This window comes from Canis lupus, chromosome 38 (assembly GCF_003254725.2).
Source record: "Canis lupus dingo isolate Sandy chromosome 38, ASM325472v2, whole genome shotgun sequence".
Classification (NCBI taxonomy): Eukaryota; Metazoa; Chordata; class Mammalia; order Carnivora; family Canidae; genus Canis; species Canis lupus.
In genome coordinates this window covers 13,366,008-13,380,643 of record NC_064280.1, presented here as the reverse complement: position 1 = coordinate 13,380,643, position 14,636 = coordinate 13,366,008, and the positions used below count along the sequence as shown (strand labels likewise).

The window sequence follows — 14,636 nt, the reverse complement described above, 5'->3', positions numbered from 1 at the left end:
AAAGGTGACCCTTTAAAAAATAAACGCAGCAAATCAGGATATGAATACCTATTACATTAAAAAATCATATATGTATAATTTATTCTTTATTATAAAAAAGTGACATCTATATAGGAATGGATAGGCTAAAAATATATTTTTTAAATCCCTCTCTTCAGGAATGCTCCACTACCCTCTTTAACAACTGATGAGAATTTGTTGTGCTAGGAGTCAATAGTAAAACATAATCTGTAATCAGCTCAGTATATAAGGCAAATTAAGACAGAAGTTTTTCTTTTCTATTGTATGTGAAAATCTTATTCAAGATTTGAGTGCAGATATATGTTTGAATATTATTGGCCATATTAATTTCTGGTAGTTACTATCATTCTTAGAAATTCTTCCTCCTGGACACGCACAGCCACCCATATTTAAAGTATTTAAGGGATAATTATTTTGAACGAGGTTACTCGGTAACTGATGGAACTAAAAAGACAGAGGTGTAGACATTAGAAGTAAAACTTCAGCTAGTGGTATCTCACCAGGATAGCAATCTTCAAATGTGCACAACATGAAGGTAAATGGACCACATACTGGTCTCTTCAGCCACTCACTCCTGCAGAAAGCAAAATCTTCAGAGTACCATCTTGCAAAAATGCACTCCTCACAAACAAATTCAGTTCTGGTCACTGTGATCAACCAATGCTAAAATTTAATCTTTGTTAGGTAATCATTTTGGCCTCCATGCAAGTAAGCCTCATTCCTCATGTTAGGAACATGAATTAAGTACCTAGTCTATTACCAAGTCAACTCATCCAAGCCTCTCAAGGCAGACTCTGATCATCTTCATTAGAGAAGTGTTTTTATTACAAATTTCTCATGGTAGTGTTCACATCCTCCACATAGCCTCACAGAAAGTCCTGTGCGGCTTCATGGATCAGTTCAAGACTTCTTCTGCCTCACTTTAATGGTCACTGCATCCCCACCTCTACTCTTCTCTCCTGGAATGTATCAAATGAAAATCCAGATATAGCAAGAGAGACTTTACTTGAAAGAACTATTGTAAGGGAGAGGGAGTGAATGACCATCACAATAGATGAAGTGGACTATGGCAGTAGGAAGAGCACTTTGACCATAAGATCTATTTTATTAGGAAGATGTAAACAAGGCTAGAAAGAATCTGATATGGGGAAGTGGGATGAAAGGATGGCGTAATTGTATAGTAGACCAAACAATGTTTTACCAGGAAGCCAGCCTATTCTCAGGGGGTGGCAGGATTATATGCTGGCTAAAGTTCAAAGACCCAGGGGAAGGAGAGAACTTTAACCACAGTTTGGTTAATAAACATGTTTTTCCAATTGTTTGATGGGGACAGGCAGCTGAGCTAATCATTTGTGAGGTAAAGAACAGAAATTTGCGAAGGGGGGTGCTGTCCTTGGTCTGACATAGGTAAAGAAGGGACATATCTCATATCTGTGCCTCTAATCCAAGTCCTATGGTGAAGGACAATTTTTTTTTTTTTTCAGTAGGCCCTTTCAGAACCCAAAAGGTAGGGAGATATTGTTTTTTTTTGGGGGGGGGGGATTTTTTTAATTTGTTGTTTTCCATGGTCACAGGACTCAGGTAAAGTTTAACATTGTTCACTAACATTAATCAAAGACAAGTTGATGGTCAGTGATGTTAGTAGGAAATGCAGCTGTTAGTATGATGTTGGTATAAGTCAAAAACTCTGCCCTCCAAGTAGCTTATATTGATGTGGGTTTCTTAGATATGCCTCATCTAGGTAAACAGAATCATGATTCAAGCCAGGTCAGAACTCAAGACGGAGATTGGGGGCTAACTAGCAAACAATAGAATGCATTTTTTCTAACCCTGTCTTCTGTGCCTGTATCTCCCCTGGTGATCTATGCAGACATCTAAGTCTTAGGACATCAAGTGCTTCACATTCAGTCATCTACTGCTTTTTACTTTGCAGACATACCTGACACAAAGCAGAAAAGAAAGAATCTAACAGTGATGAAGGCTCAGAAGTTAAGTCTTTGTAAGAACTATACAGAGAATCAAAATCTCCTAAATTCCCAGATTTAAGCATTCCCATTGAAAAAAAGAAAACCAAATTGTTTTCCTATACTACAATATTTTTAACAAGAATAAAGAGCCCATTGCAACTATAGTATCTGCTTCTGGCTCAGGAAAAGAAGTAAGAAGATCTATTTCTCCCTCTTGCATTTTTCCTAAACCACAGAAGAGCAGAAAGGTGGGCAGAATGGCACCTGGGTGGCTCAGTCAGGGAAGCATATGCCCTTGGCTCAGGTCATGCTCTCCAGGGTCTGGATGGAGCCCCAGTAGAGCTCCCTGTTCACTGGGGAGTCTGCTTCTCAGTCCCTCTGTCCCTCTCATGCTCTATCTTCCTCTCTCTCAAATAAATACATAAAATCTGAAAGAAAAAAGAAAAGAAAAGAAGAAAAGAAAAGAAAGGAAAGAAAAGAAAAGAAAAGAAAAGAAAAGAAAAGAAAAAGAAAAGAAAAAAGAAAAGAAAAGAAAGAAAAGAAAAGAAAAGAAAAGAAAAGAAAGAAAAGAAAAGAAAAGAAAAGAAAAGAAAGAAAAGAAAAGAAAAGAAAAGAAAAGAAAAGAAAAGAAAAGAAAAGAAAAGAAAGAAAAGAAAAAAGAAAAGAAAAGGAGACCATTCCTTGGGATAGGGACTCCATGCACACCCGTAACTGTGAAAAGCACCCTTCTCAAAGCAATATAAATAATCAAAATAATGTGATTTACCTGCCATAGTTCAGTACAGGACTTTCAGAAGGTATTTTACTACCTTGCTTCACCCAAAATAAAATCTATTATTAGTGGAAGTAAGAACTAATAGATGAATGAAAGAGAATATAAGGCAACATAAGTTTTAAGAACATTAATGAAATTCGCCAAAGTAATTTCTCCATTTATGATAGCTCTACAATTAAGCTATTATCATACTGTCTGAGACAAGATAAATAATCTTATTGTGCCCATTCCCAAAATCAGTGCAGAAACCAACCAGCCCCATAATCACTAGACTCAGCTTTCCATTAGGAAAATAACACATAAAAATGAACATAGAGATGATAGAAATAAAACTTCTAAGGTGGAAACTGCCTTTATTACTGCTAAATCATATGAATAATTTCTAATTGATTTGTATTGGGCTGGCATCTTATATTCCAGAACCATGTTCATCTATTTATCACAATATTCTATATGACATATGGAAACTAATACATTGCTTCATTAATATTTACGGTTTTTGTCTAGTTATGGCTCAGAGATATTTAACATTCTAAAACATAAGCACTGATAATTACATGTTTTACATTTTACTCTAATTTTTAATACTGCCAAGATTATTTAGTAGAACTAACTTTTTAACTATGTACTCTTTTCTCTCTAACCATTAGCATATCAATCAAATTTGCATTATTCTGGCTTGCTCATTTTATTAAAAGCGAATTCAGGGCACAATTGACTTTTCATTTGTTTAACAAGTGAAGAAATATTTACCCTGACAGCCATTGCGTTGTAGAGATTCATCTTCATAGCACAAGATGCTAACTGTGAATCAGAAAAAAAAAAAAAAGATGGCATATAGTTCAGTTACACAAAGACAGTGCAGCCTATTTTTACATATAAAAGATAAGAATCTTTATACATAATACATAATAAGAGTTCTAGGCTTAGAAAAATGAAATCAAACTTTGTATTGAAGAGATAGGCTTCCTAATACATAATGCAGGCTTAACCAGAAAAATCTATGGTAGTCAAACTAGGAGCTAATGGAGATATATGATCATAAAATGCTCTCCGCTGAGTTTGATAATCAATGGTGCTCTACTGAGAATAGAATAACAAAGCAGAAATATTCACAAGTGCTGGTGACACGTAGTATTGCATGATTTATTCACTGGGGTTCTTTTAGCCAAAACTCACAGAAACATAAAAGGAATTCATATTTCAAGACGTCTGGTTTAATGAAAAATTCAAAGAAATGCTGTCTTCAGTCGAAATCGTTCAAGGATATGGATGCAGTGATGGAGCAAAATTGTGCCTTCCAACCATCTGTACAAAATGTTATGTACTTAGCTGCTTCCTGAGTAATCCTTGGGAATTTTGTTTCATTTAATATTCATTTTAACACCATAAAATCATAAATACAATGATATCATGTTACAGCAAATCCCCTGATATAGTGAAGACTTCCTAAGGTCTTAGTTTCTTTCTAGTATAGACACATTTGTCTATTAACATACAAATCTCTGTTACACTACATAATCACTTAGCAACATAGCTTATTTCAAGGAAAATATTGCTTTAAATGAAGTTTCGACATCTGTTATATCTTTTAATTAAAAACATAAAATTAACATAATCCACGACAGTACAATAAAGAGTAAATGCAATGAAATATACATTTTAATACAAAATATTACTTTATCCATTTTTACTCAATTGAAATTCGCTCTACTAATATAACTTGAGTTTAGGTAATAGGTGCTATGTTTCAGGCAAAAATCAGAAGTAAGTGCCTTAACCTTTTACATAGGGGTTTTCTTCCCTGCAACAAGCAGAAATTCATATAAAAGGGCTTCACTGTAATTAGGATTGTTTGAATTGCCTGGTCTGATCCAAAGCAAATTGTCTGTAGAGAGCAGCAGGGCTGGATTATTTATCAACAGTCTGAGCAATTAAGAAACAGTTGGCTGCAATATGTTATTTACAAATGAACACAATGACGTTACTTCATTCTAAATTCTTTCTTCGTCATAGCAAGCAAGGCATAATTCTTGGCATTTGAGGTGAATTTAAAAGATTTACTTTAATACCGTACTTCTTCAAGTCATATTGACGCAGATACAACAATTAAATGGCTTTATACAGGAGAAACATATTAAAAATTACCTATCTAAAAAGTTTGGGATCTGAAAGAGGCAGTGTTTCTTATCTTTATTATGTTGCTATTCAGTAAGCAGCACCAAGTGAGAGCTTTCAAGCCACAGATCTGAGTACAGGTCCTGATGTTGCTTTTACCAGCTGTGTGGCTTGGAACAAATTACTTAACACCTGCCAGTCTTGACTTCCATGCTCACAAAATGGAACAGTACATACTTCATGGAGTTTGGGTGAAGATTAAAATGAGATAAAATATTTAAGATGCTTGGGACACAGTTGATGGTGATTATAAAAGGACTGTTATACATTTTGTAGCTAAAAGTATGTAATTTAACAGTAAAATTCCAAAATGTAAGAGGTTAAAATTCATTCTGAAGACGGAGAAGAGAGAGACCTAGCTTTTAAGTGAACGGATTCTGAGTTTTACAGCTAAAAGGTAGAACAGCACTTTGATTCCAGTGTATCATTCTCAAGTGAACCACTATTTGATATTGAATTTGTTTTGGAAAGTAACAAAAATATACTTATGTGAAAAATATTGCATGATCCCACTTATACGAGGTATCTTAAATAGTCCAATTCACAGTGATAGAAAGAATAGCAGTTACCAGGGACTAGAGGAAAGAGGGAACTTTTGTTAAATGGGTAGAGTTTCCATTTGAGATGGAGGAGAAATTTTGGAGATAGGTAGTGTTGATAGTTGCATAAAAATGTAAATGTACCTAACACCACTGAATAATCCTACAATTAAAAATGGTTAATATGGTATATTTTACGGTATGTGCATTTTATGATTTTATTTTATTTTTTTAATTTTTATTTATGATAGTCACAGAGAGAGAGAGAGAGAGAGGCAGAGACACAGGTAGAGGGAGAAGCAGGCTCCATGCACCGGGAGCCCGACGTGGGATTTGATCCAGGGTCTCCAGGATCGCGCCCTGGGCCAAAGGCAGGTGCCAAACCGCTGCGCCACCCAGGGATCCCAATTTTATGATTTTAAAAACACTAAAAAATCATTTGTGAATATGAATTGTTCATTTTCATAAGCTATTTTTGAGACACATCTAGACACTTTAAAATCTTACAAAATTTCTTTCAACTAAGTCTTTTTATTCCCATTCTAAGTAATGATGCTTTATTAATGTGTCTTTTTGCTTACATGAGGAGTTAATATAAATCATATAAAAGCTCTTGTTCTTAATATTATTGGCTAGAATTCTGTCCCCAAAATGTGTTTTTTTTTCTATTCCATGGAGTTGGATAAACAAAGCATATTCTAGCTACTAAATACTAATAGTATATCCAACAATGACAAGCTATTGTAATTTCTCAACAGACAGAATTCTTAAAATTTTTCTATTTATTCATTTCCCATTTTATCATAAAATACTAAGTTTACTAAGACTAAAAATCTGGACTGAAATTCAAGCATAAATGATGAGTTTCACTGTAATGAAAATATGATTGTCAATTATAGATGTTTCCCCAAATGTTTGTTGAATAAATAAAGAAAGGGAAAGAGAGAGGGAGGGGAGAAGAAAGAGAGAAAGAAGGATAAACAGAATTGATATGTCACACTTACAATAGATAGGGCAGGAAATGAAAAACAGCGTTTGAACACTAAATCAACCGTTTGTTAGCTGTATGGCTTTTGCCACAGCAACTGCCTGGATTTTTACAAGGCTTCTGAAATGTTTCTTGGAGGATGTATTTTTTTAAAAATCATAATTTTCTGGGTGGTTTGTATACATGTGAATCTTTTAGACAGGGCTGCTATTCAGTGGGATTGACCATGATTACTGATAGAGGCATGTTTCATATTTTGAGTTTATTTGTTTCTTTCTTTTTTCTTCCTATCAGGTGAGTTATAATGGGATGATAGTTGGGGATAAATGAGAACCACTCTCTTAGAGGTCAAGTGATATTCAAAGCTTACCAAAATCAGATCCCAATTTTCTCCCCAATTATCTCTCACCGCTCCATTCCTTTAAAGCTCAATCTGATCAAATTACTATTTTTATTCTTCACCTCCATGTCCATATTATTCCCCTTCCTGGAAATGTTTTACCATTCTTTTCCGTCTCTCCAAACCTTATCTTTCCTATTTTTCTTGCAAACACTTATAGGAGAAACTATCTTTTCTCTCCTACTCCAAGTACTATCAACCAGAAGAAACTGGCATTCTTCTAGTTCCAAAGCATGTTTTCAAACCATTTCAAACTAGTAAGAAGTATTCCTTTGAAAAGGACAACAACAACAAACCATAAGAACAAGAAACCTTACTCTTGAACCTCCAGCTTTCCACATTTAAGACTCTCTATCTCTTTTGGTGTTGTCATACTTCAGGTGTCCGATCCCTGACTTGCTCCAATCATATGCTATAAAGATTTTGACATCAAGCTAATGGTCTAACTCTTCATCACAGCTCCTGCCATTATCCTGCAACCTTTCAAATTCATGTAGATGATATATTTAATCACTAAATCCCACAACTGCTGCTTTTCTCAGTCCCAAAGACCTATAGCCTTCCATTACCATAGCCATGTTCCAGAACTTATGAACTAGAAATGTTTCTCCTCTTAAGTCTAAACTCATAATGCAAATTTCTCTCCTAAACCCTGGTGGTTTAACTTCTCTTGAAAGTTTTTCTATCTGACTGAGATAGATTTAATACAGATATTTCTTATTCCCCATTTTTAAGTTCCTTCTTCACATATTTTTATATACAATGGCTACATGGTATTTTGCTACATGAATGCACCATAAATGATTTAATATTTCCTTTATTATTGATTATTTAGGTTGAAAACAAAAAAAGATGAGTTTCAAGGAGGAAATTGCCAATTATTTTCAAAAGCACACTTTAAAAAAAAACTTTTCATTAAATGCTTTATTTTAATTCTGGCATACTTAACATACAGTGTTCTATCAATTTCAAGGTACAATATAGTGATTTAACAATTCTACACCACACTAAGGGTACTCTTGAATCCCCATCACCTATTTCCCACTACCCACCTCCTCTCTGGTAACCATCAGTTTGTTCTCTATAGTTTAGTCTGCTGTTTGGTTTTTCTCTCTCTCTTTCTCTTTCTTCCTCTGCTCCTCAAAAAACAGAACACTTAAAGCAATATATATTCATAATGATTTTGAGTAACACATCTATCTATATAAACTCGACCAAATCAGCTGGCTTTGTTAGATTGGGCAGTACAAAGAAAATATTTGCATTAAAGTGATGACAATGGAACCTTCAGAAGCCATGCACATATGGATAACAGATCTGATGAGCATGAGCCTTTGTTATTTTCCACATCAGTGCTATCCTCATTTCATAATTTTGAGTATAATCATTAAAATGATTTATTATCAAATAATCGTGAGTATTTTGTGCATATGCTTTGCCTTGTTTGTTGGCAACTGATACGAATATGTTCATTATCAACAGCTGATTTTTAAAAGACCCTTTTTTTCCCCACACACACAAAATTAAAAGCCAATTTTATTATTTCTTACAGTTATTAATAATGTAATCTTTAAAAGCAAGAGAATCAAATCTAAATTCATTTCATATGTATTATGAACATATATTAATAATTTTAAATTAATACTAGCATGTCAGAATCTTTAGTATCTAGCCTTTAGTATTTAACTAAACTGTAAGACTCTAAAGGGAAAAAATACATTTCAATTTTCTGCTCTGATGCTAAAGGGTGATAAATGTTGCCTTATTAACTTATAACTGATTTAGAAGTCCTGTAAAGAAATGTATAAGAAGACTTGGGCATTTTCTCAACTACCGAAGAGATAATTTTATTTACCTAATTTAGAGTAATAAAAATGTCTATAGAAGTAACCATATCAATCTTATTGGTTTTAAAGTTAGTAACCAATATTTTATATATTTTTACTGTACGTTAAAAAAACCTGCTGGTATTTATCATAACAAGATATAAAGAAATTTTATAGATGGCATCCTTTGTTCCACTTAAAGTGAATAAAATTTCTTTCCATTGTTACTCTTTCAAATATTAATCTAATACAAAAACTTAAGAAGTAATAAAATGATAAGCATTATATAAATATTGTGAGCTTTGATTTTCAGCAATATAGACTATTCAGAATCTGAAGAATAATTTTTTTTTAAATAAGTGTCTTAGTAAATGAAATATTTCTACCATAGACTATTCACATTCAAGGAAAAAGCTTTAATTAAATTCTGTTAATGTGGTTGCCATACAAATGTTATTCACTGAATGATCTCCATTTGAAAACAAGACATTGAGCTGTTTGGGAGTATAATTATATAATTATATGTATATACACATATATGTTTTAATAATAATACATATAGAATGAATCATGTATATTAGGGTAGTGTTTATACTTTACTGCTCTCAGAGTCTTGTGATTAAAAAAGCAGTGTATTTGATATTAAACAGAAAGTAAATTACATAATGATAAAATATAAGAAAAGAAAAGGAAATTTAAAAGGATAACAAGATGCATGCAGCTATCCTGTTATAGATTATAGTGATGAATTCACTTAGATAACAAAATGCTAGTGCTCAAAATGACATGAGTAAAAAAATATTTCAGTATTTTTCAGGTACTGTCACCTAAGAATGACTATTTTCACCTTACCATTTATAAAATAAAGCAGAGAGCAGTATGGACAAGCCACATAAAACACAATACAGTTGAAAAGAAAAAGGTCCAGGGGTGTCTGGGTGGCGTAGTTGGTTGAGTGTCTGGCTCTTGGTTTTGCCTTTTTTTTTTTTTTTTTTTTTTTTTTTGACTCTTGGTTTTGGCTCAGGTTGTTAACTCAGGGTCCTGGAATCGAATCAAGCCCCACTTTGGGTTCCACACTGAGTGTGGAATCTGCTGAAATTTGTCTCTCCCTCAACCTTCTGCCCCTCCCCACTTCTCATTCTCCTCTCCCAGCCCCCTGCCTCTCTAAAATAAATGAATAAATCTTAAAACAACAACAAGAAATCTCCCAAAACAGTAGGCCCATTTGAGTATCCAGTAGGAAGAGCAAGTTGTGGTAAAGTTAGAGCAAAGAGCTTGGCAGGTATGAAACACATGTGCACTGAGCACACATATCAGATAACCAACAATTTTCAGTAACAGGAAAAGAATTTCAAGGTTGTGAATCAACAACTCTAAATCAATCATTAATTAATTAATTATTTAATTATTCATAAGATGGACAAATTTGGGTTATGTTGCCAGACACAGCAGCCTAGAAGTCAGCAGAAAGGCCATAAATGGAGGTTGAGAATAAAAAGAAGCAAAAACAATAGTCATCAAGGAAGCAAGAGTCAATTCACAAAAGAAAACTGGAAATGATTGATTATTGTGAGTTAATGAAGGCACTGTAGTGGAGAACCCATGATCCTTTAGGACTGGATAAGCCAGCTAGTGTCACTATTAAAATATTTAAAACCTGGATAGAAATAATTTAGTTAATAGAATTTTGTGAGGCTATCTAAAACTACTGAACCTATCTAAGGAGATCCTAGGATCTGTCTTTTCACAGTTCACTTTCTGTGTGACCTTTGCCACATCTGAGACTGTTGAAGATGCCAAATTTGGTAGCAGTTCTTTCCTCTAGTTACTGTGATATTGTATATCTGCTTTTCTAGCTATCATCTGTCTAAAATTCCCTTTCCTCTGCCTAAATCCTACCTATTGTGTTCCACAAGCTTCAATTCTTGGACCTCTGCTCTACTCTTGAGATATATATATATATATATATATATATATATATATATATATATATTTTCTTTTTCATCAGGTAGGAAATCCTGTCATCTTGCAATGATGTTTCTAAAATCTTTGTCTCCAGCTGATTCTCAAACTAAACTTCCATTCAATAGTTCACTTTCATCTTTTCATAACATAAGAGTGTTAATTATTATATGCCAGCCACTCTGAAGAGACTCTGCAAAATCGCCTTACAAGATACCACCACATGGAGGTGTCCTAACATCATCACAAACTCAAAAAGCTCAAAACATCTTTTTTTTTGTAAGCTTCACTGAATGCCCCATTCGGAACATTTCTCATAAACATGCATGCTTTTGTTATCATTATAACCATTAATCAGGTTTGCTGAGCTAAAAATGCAGTTATCTTAGTAGCTTACAAAATAAAAAGTTTCTCACTCACATGTGTAAGCTAGGGTTCCCTGTAGCTATCTATGCTCTCCATCTCTTCATCTTAACCCCAAGGATGAAGGAACAACAGCCCAAGACTAAGGTGTGCCATTCTTATGCCAGGAGGAAAGAGAAACTTCTAAACCTTCATCTTGAGTGTCACATATGTCCCATCTGTTCACAACACATGGCTTATCCCAAATCAATAAGATGAGAAAAAATCATTTTTTTATGAAGAAGGGCATAGTGAATATTTTTGGCACATATTGATACAATCACCAGTTATGTTGACCATAGCAAAAGTCTTCCAACATATATCCCTGTGAATCATGTAATTTATTAGCAAAAATTTCTGCAGGCTTTCTATGTGACATTTAATATGATATATTTGAGATATAGTAAATTGAACAGTCACTGCCATTCAGGAGCTCCCAGTCAAATAAGAAATGTAGATAAACAAATGTATCACAGTGGTACAAAGGCCTACATGAACAAAGCTAGTGAAGCATACCTGACATCTGCAGTCTCCCCCCATTCTACACTCAGCTTCAGATCAGGTAAGGTCAATGTTTAAGTCTGGGATATCAAGTAGGATTTGGACCAATGGGAGTCAGGTCACAGTGAAGGAGGAAGGGCATTCCAGGTAAGGTAAAGTGCATTTGCAAAAATCCTGTAGGACACTGCATATTTTGGCAATGGCAAATGATTTCACGTGTCCAAAGTATATTTTATACAGGTGTAGCAAGAAGTCAGGTTAGATAAGAAGCAATCAAGACACTATGAAAAACCCTGACATGTCATGTAAAAGTGTATACTTTATATTGCACGCCATGGCAAGTACCATAGGCATAGGAGTAAAATGATGATGTTTAGACTGAAGTCAAGAGACTTTCATGAGGGGAAATGGAAAGTGTTTGATGGCTGATAGCAGATAAAGGGTAGGGAGAAGGAGATAGTAGAGAGTCTAGGATGACTGGATTCCTGGTTGAATGGTTGTACCATGTATATGAATAAAGGAATATATAAGAAGGAACAGGTTTGGGGTACCTAAAAGACACGCAGAGAAGATTTTTAATAAATAGTTAGCATGTTGGTCTATATGGATTAGGAGCTAAGAACTTAAGGCGAATCACTGAATCTTCCTGAGACCTCATTTCTCTCTCTACAAAATTAAAATAATATGTACACTTTCTACTTGACAGATTATTGCTAGAAAATATGAAATAATAGATATAAAAAGTTTTTAAACAAGAAATTCCTTTTAAAATGTAGGAAACTATAAAGATCACAGTCAACTCCTGACCAACCATCTGCTACTCCTCAAACTCTCTGTGCCAGTCAGATCAACATTTGTCCTGTCTCCCATCACACTATGCTCATTCCCAATTTCAAAACCTCATTCATGCTGTTCCTAATTGTAATGTCCTTCCCTCTCCCCAGTCTTTCACCTACTGATCCTCTGAGTGTCAGTTCTTCTCTCTCTCTCTCTTTTTTTTTTTTTTTGATCTTTGGAGATAACATTAACTCCCCATCTAAGCACTTATTATCTGTCCATGTGTTTGGTGGGAGAGTCCCTTCTAATTTGACTTTACTTTTTTAATTAATTTATTTAACAGATAATACATTCATACTGTTTAAAATTCAAAAGCTATAAAAGAGTTTATAATTAAAAAGTCTATTTTTATTTTTTAATTTTTTTAAAGATTTTATTTATTCATGAGAGAGAGAGACAGAGAGGTAAAGACAGAAGCAGGTTCTCTGAGGCGAGCCTGATGCGGGACTGGATCCCCACGACCCCGGGATCATGACCTGAGCCAAAGACAGATGCTCAACCACTGAGCCATCCAGGTGACCCAAAAAAGTCTCTTTTTTAAAAAAGATTTTACTTATTTATTTGAGAGGAGTGCCTAATGGGGGGTGGAGGGGTGCAGACGGAAAAGGAGAAACAGACTTTGCTGCGCAGGGAGCCTGATGTGGAGTTCCATCCAGGACCCTGAGATCATGACTTGAGCTGAAGGCAGACACCCAACTGACTGAGCCACCAAGGAACTAAAAAGTCTCTTATGCTTATTCCTCAAGTACCTAGTTTTCTTCTCCCATAGGCAATTAATATCATCAGTTTCTGTGATCCTTTCCCAGATGAGCAAATTAAATCACTGGCTTTCAAATTATGCTGTGGCAGCTCAAGTGACAATAGAGGCCGCAGAGAAAGTCCAAGTAGTTGAGTTTCTTCAACTTACAAAACAGCTGCAATGCTTACACCTGTTTCATATATAGGGCTAAAAACTTTGCTAAAATTTTAGTGAAGGAAGAGTTCTGCTACTGAACTTTTAAAATCGCTAACTTATATCACTCATTTTATAACTTAATCATGTACTATATGGCATTATTATTATTCTACAGAACTGTCAGGCCAAAAAATTATGCAGAATAAATTTGGGAAATGATGATTTAAACATAGTTACTACAGACTATGTGTGCGACAGTGTGTACTACTGTGTGTGACAGGATAATTAATGTAGACTTAAAAATATCTTTAACTCATGTCCCACCCTTCAATCCAAGAAAGTAGTAGGTCCTTTCATGTGTTCTTGCTTCAAATGGCTTACATGTGACTGTTCACCCCTACTAGGCTTTGTTTTTCTAAAACCTGAGCTTGAAGAAATTATCTTAAAATGGAAAAAGGAAAGTTAAGAGGGGAGCTGTGGGCAAAGAAAGAGAAATAAAGTAGCAAAGATTCCACATGTTTGGGGAAGAGCTGGGCATTAGCATTTTAAAATAAGAAAATACCACATTTGGCATTCCTATTGCTTCTAAGAGGTGGCTAAACTCTAGGAATAAACTTGGTGGCAGCTGTGGAGGAAACAGGGTCGCATTAGGGATATCGGGATATTGACTCTAACAAAAATTCCCTTTACGTGGCCCACTAGCCACAGAGTTCTCAAAGGATGGACCTTGAGAGATCAAATACATGGGCTAGGACAGTGGACCTTCTCTGAATGAAGGCTCCACAAAGATGGGGATCTCTGCTATGTCAGCACTACTTAAGCTGAATTCATAGACCTCTGTATAACCCAAAGGAGGGAAATCTTCTGAACTGAACTTCAACTGCCTACCAGCTCAGGAAATAAGGGTTTTGGAACCATATCAAACTGAGTTTGAACTTTTCTTCACATATCACTAACAGTATATCCTTGGGGAAGTAACCACAGCTGACACTAAAATTCTTCATCTATAAAATGATGAAAATATTCAAGGACTGGTTTGAGACTTCAGTTGGTATATACATTAAATATGTAAAATGTTGGGACGACTGGTGGCTCAGTGGTTGAGCCTTTGACTAAGGGCATGATCCTGGGTCCTGGGATTGAGCCTCCCATCAGGCTCCCCGCAGGTAGCCTGCTTCTCCCTCTGCCTATGTCTCTGTCTCTCTCTTTCTGTGTCTCTCATGAATAAATAAAACCTTTCAAAAAATATGTAAAATGTTTACTACAATATTTTAATCATAATAGTCAATCAGTAACAGCTATTTTAATTTCATTCAATAATTACTTATTAAGGTCCAATTATGTT

General features: G+C 34.8%; 1 protein-coding gene across 4 annotated transcripts in view; it reads right to left on the bottom strand.

Moving 5' to 3' along the window:
* The window catches only part of SPATA17 (spermatogenesis associated 17), a 212,874-nt gene that overhangs the window by 181,197 nt on the left and 17,041 nt on the right, over positions 1 to 14,636 (bottom strand). For all 4 annotated transcript variants that reach the window (XM_025420991.3, XM_025420990.2, XM_025420993.3 and 1 more), the window contains one exon: positions 3,517 to 3,567. In XM_025420991.3, coding sequence (XP_025276776.1) covers positions 3,517 to 3,567 — 51 coding nt within the window. The remainder of the gene's footprint in view (positions 1 to 3,516; positions 3,568 to 14,636) is intronic.